The sequence below is a fragment of the Anarrhichthys ocellatus genome, unplaced genomic scaffold (assembly GCF_004355925.1).
Source record: "Anarrhichthys ocellatus isolate YVR2014 unplaced genomic scaffold, GSC_Weel_1.0 scaffold3393, whole genome shotgun sequence".
Lineage (NCBI taxonomy): Eukaryota > Metazoa > Chordata > Actinopteri > Perciformes > Anarhichadidae > Anarrhichthys > Anarrhichthys ocellatus.
This window is the reverse complement of record NW_022283367.1, coordinates 410-5,350: the sequence shown is the minus strand read 5'-3', so window position 1 is coordinate 5,350 and position 4,941 is coordinate 410. Positions and strand designations below refer to the sequence as shown.

Sequence of the window (4,941 nt, the reverse complement as noted above, 5' to 3'; positions counted from 1 at the left end):
TGTGTGTGTGTGTGTGTGTGTGTGTGTGTGTGTGTGTGTGTGTGTGTTTTCCCTGAGGCTGTGTGTATGACAAGGAGTGTGTCACTTTGTCCAGTGCTCCGTCCTGCTAATGATGTGTCTGTCATCCAATCAGGTTTCAGGGGTGACTACCCTTATCCTCATGCCCACACGCTGTACTTTCTGGAGGGAGCCGATGCTGGCTGTAAGCTCCGGCCAGAGCAGTTCAGAGCCAAGATGCTCATGTTCACCTTTGGAAATGCTCTGGTCCGTGCGCACACACTTTATGGGGTAAGGATGTACGCATCACTTTTAGCAGGGCACCATTATACACAGCAAGTCTGTGAACATACAGTATTACCAGTTGCTGATCCACATTCTTAAACTCCATAATGATCCTTGTCTCTTTCTACCTCTTACACTGTGTGTGTGTGTGTGTTTGTCAGAGCCAGCCCCAGCGTGTATTAGATCATCCCATAACAGTACAGGCAGTGGGGACCAACGGCAGAATTTTCCAGTTTATGGTCCTCCAGCTCAACACCACAGATCTCTCAAGAGACGACGGCATCAAGAACCAGGTGCTTCATTCTTATTCTTTATTTTTATCAATAACTGCATGTGGTGCTTAGTGAGGAAGTAACAAGTTGCCGGATGTTAGCGGCTTCATGGGGACATTTGTTCCACTACTGCGGAATATGCCTCTATTAACTGGAGGACTATTGCTTCTGCATGGGTAGACCGAATAAACAGTACAATTCAAAACAGCACAGAACACCCAGCAGTAAATACAATGAAGCTCATGTTTGGTTGAATCAGCTTCAATGACCAAGGGAAGGCCTTAACACACTGGGGACGAAAATGCAAACACTTGACTGAGAATATTTTGTCTCAAAACTGTTACGTATCAGAAACTATGCAAATTTCCACAGTTGCAACCCTTTGTCTATAAAAGGTTATATATTATTATTAGTGCTGGGCAAGTTAACATTAATTAATGCCGACAATTATATTATCACGCGTTAATGCACTTTTGTTTATTTTTATTATTAAGCAACATTTTTAACACAAGAACTAGGCAGCAAGCAGTGAACAGCTGTGTTTGTGTGGCGTCACTTCGTCTGTGTTTAAAGTGTTTGCAAACCAAATGTTATTGACCTTTTGTTGATATAGCAGTACTGTTAAAATAAAAGTGCGCAATACACTACTTTTGAATTAATTATTGAACTTTGTGCATAACAATGCGATTTATCGCAAAAAAATCATGCGATTAAAAATATTAATCGTTGCCCAGCACTAATTATTATATATATATATTCACGCAGGCAGGGGTGTTGTTGTACAATACAGGCGTGAGTTTTCAATATGTCCGTTCCTCACAATGTGATTGTTTGATGCCTTTATTCGCGCTTCAGTGTAATATTTTGCGTTGCAAGGGAAAGTATTCATGACAAAAACAAGAATTTGAAAAAATACATTGATGTACAGTGTGAGTGCAATTATTTTTTTTTTGCATTGCTGTCAATGTACAGATAAATAACTAATTTGTAAACTGCAATAGAGTAGTGCAAAAGGTTGCTGGAATAAGTGGAGGATTAATGTAACAGCTTTTTATGCATATAGCTTTGTATACATGAGGAAGGTGGGTATGACAGTATATACAGCTATGCTTGTATTTATATTGGTAGTGATGATATTAACAGGCTATAAAACAGTGAGTATTTAAACTATAATATATGATTTATTCATTAAGTGGGTGTCTGGTGTTAGGGCGTTTTTGACACTGCATGATTGATTTAAGTGTTCATGGGCCTTTGGGGAAAAAGACCTGTTCTTGTGTCTGGTAGTTTTTGCGTACAGGGTTCTGTAGCGCCTCCCAGAGGGGAGAAGATGAAACAGGTTGTGTCCAGAGGGTGAAAGGTCTGCAGTGATGTTTCCTGACTCTGGGAGAGTACAGGTCCTGAATGGAGGTCAGGTTAGCACCAGGTGGAAACCTCCTGTTCTGAGAAGTGAAGCCAGTGCTTCATGTCTTAAAGCTGCATTCTCTCTACTGACCACCAGGGGGCGGCTCTTCTGGTTGTATAGAAGTCTATCAGAAAATTACTCTACTTCTCTCTTGATTTATTACCTTAGTAAACATTGTAAACATGAGTTTATGGTCTGAATCTCTAGTTTCAAATCTTCTTCAATACAGCATGATGTTTATCTTGGCATACTAAATAGCACGGTAGTGTGGGTATCTGAACGCACAGCTTAATTGACCTTCGCCCAATACTCATCTTTACTGAATGGAGCTTGAACGCATCACAATTATCAGCTTTAACAGCTGTTAGCGCTCTTATTTAGCCAAGCAGGACCGTGCTGCCCACTGGCTGCTGATGTTACCTAGCTCTCCTGCTGCTGATCTGTACTAGTTTGCACATGTGCAGTAAGGAACGGGGAGAATGTACAGAGTGTTGTTGTGCCTGTGTAGCGTAATGAGCTGATATGTGATACCATAATAGGATAGCGGATCAGTGCATAGACTCGCGTGCTCGCCGATACCCGATCCTGCATTTTAGGCTGTATCAGAGGCATTTCTGGTACTGGTCTGCATGACTGATCCACTAAGTCTGCAGGGGGAGACTGTTCACCATTCAAGAGATTTTCTGTGGAGAATATCTTCAACATCAAATGCTGTCTATCGTGACTAAAAGTGTTCAGTCTGGTTGCACGGAGATCAGGACCTAATGAGGATATTGGGAATGTATGTTTGCACCTCACTACTGGTTAATGCTTTTATTGAGGACTGAATAATATGTTCTACATACATGCAAATGAGCTTGTCCTCAGAACGAGTTTTCATGAATATTTTTCATCAAGTAATGAAAAAATAGTCTGTGCTGGTAACACAACCAGTTTATCAGTTCTCCATATCAATCAGAATCCCCGAGGTTAGAAAGAGTTTGCTGCTTCTTTGTTCATTGTCTGCTGGGTTGTTGAAATGCTGTCTGCTCCATGCAGGTGTGGCTGGATGAAGATGTTGAGCTCTATGACTTTGCAAAAGTGCGACCACTCATCAAGAAGAAGCAAGTAAAGGTATGACCAAGATCCACTTCTGTCTGTTGGTAACTGTGACTCACCATGCTCAGTGTGACTTACAGCCACGTTCTTTCAACACTGTTGCCTCCTCAGCAAATCAGAAACATTACCATTATTTAAAGGGTGGGTCCATTATTATTATTATTATTATTATTTTTAGGTTTGTATATCATTCTGTAGCTTCCCAGTGATGTTCCTTATGTATTTAAATTTTAGTATGCATGTTAAAGTGTCAAAATGCTATTTTCCGAAGCCTTTTAAACAAAACCTTTCCTCTATGACATTATACTGGTTTCTGCATGATGATACTACATATACAGTATATAGTCAGTGCATACAGTACATTAGATGGAGGTCGGGACGCTCCCAGTTTGGAGAAGCAGACAGGAGAACACGGGCACTGTACTGCTGTGGACGCCACGCAGAGATGGGCAAAAATACATCAAAATTTTGATACAAAATACCCCTCAAATAAATGTAATAAAATACTAAATACTGGTGCCAGAAAATGTAACAAAATACAATACATGTATTTTGTATTTAATATATAGGAAATACTTTTTTCTGGATTTTCCGTTTTCTCACAATTTGGTATAGCAGAGCATTCCGGTTTGGGCTATATAATGTACACAAAGCTCTGGTGAAGCCCACAAAAAGGAAGAATCACAGAATGTCAGTGTAACTAAGCAAAGCTATTAAAAGACAACAACTTGATTGATTATGTATATATATTTTTATTAAAACTAAGAATATTATCTGCCAGTAATTGATATGACATTCCCATTGAGAAGATACAGCATAACTTGTAATACAGTGCAAGATTAGATGGTCAGACGTCTCTTGATAAGGTTATCATGAACATACAAGCTCCCAATCTCCCTCTTCCTATAGCTAGCTACTCGACTGATAAGTTAACTTGCTAAACACTGGCTATGCACTTGAGTATATTAAATACAAAATTACTCCACTCTAAAGTATTTTGTTACAAATTACGTTAGATTTTTTATCGGCCCTATCAAATACAAATTACAAAATACTCAAAAGTAATTGAAATACGTATTTCAAATACAAGTAATAGAAATACTGCCCATCTCTGACGCCACGTTAGTTGAGATCCTAAGTCACACAATAACACAAACAAACGGCGGTAGACCGACCGTGTGTTCTGTGAGCTAAAACTACTGTTTTTGTCAATGGAGTCTTGTGGTTTTAAAGAGAGCCTCGATGGACATAACGGGTTCAGCTCCCTGTCAGAAAGGTCTGTCTGATGGCAAGGTTAAGCATTGAAAATAATCTAAATATAGGGTACACTTTTTTTTAGGTGTCTAGACTACGTTTTTTCTGGTGCTCTAATCCATATCCACTTCAATGTGAAGCCGTTATATTTCTCTCTTCAAAACCCCCAGACTCCATTGACAATTGGACAGTCATCATTTTTGCCAAGCAGAATATAGGAGGTACAATCAAGCATAAAATCCCACTCCAAAAAAAAAAATTTAACTAACCCTGTTACCACTCCGACAGCCCGCCCGTGGCCGTTGAAGTGGTATCTGTGTTATCTACACCAGTGATTCTCAACTGGTGGGTCACAACCCAAAAGTGGGTCGCGGACCTGTTTTCAGTGGGTCGCGGGCCTTTGCCTGACAAAAAAAAAACAAAAAGTTGTGATTTTATTTTGAAGGGCATTTTTTATGCAGTGGAATTAATCCAACATTTACGGCAGTTGTTCAGCGGTGCAGGAAAAACACCAACCAATGCGTGTATATATGTGTATATGTATATGTGTGTATATATATGTGTGTATGTATGTGTATATATATGTGTATGTATGTGTATATATATGTGTGTATGTATGTGTATATATAT

The 4,941-nt window shown here is 39.5% G+C and overlaps 1 protein-coding gene across 1 annotated transcript in view; it reads left to right on the top strand.

Annotated features, from left to right (window-relative positions):
- Nucleotides 1-3,488, top strand: part of mrpl37 (mitochondrial ribosomal protein L37) — a 3,799-nt gene extending 311 nt beyond the window's left edge. The window contains exons 2-4 of the mRNA XM_031840823.1: nucleotides 134-288; nucleotides 444-575; nucleotides 2,998-3,488. Of these exons, the coding sequence (XP_031696683.1) occupies nucleotides 134-288; nucleotides 444-575; nucleotides 2,998-3,078 (368 nt within the window). The 3' untranslated portion in view covers nucleotides 3,079-3,488. The remainder of the gene's footprint in view (nucleotides 1-133; nucleotides 289-443; nucleotides 576-2,997) is intronic.
- Nucleotides 3,489-4,941: the final 1,453 nt, after the last annotated feature.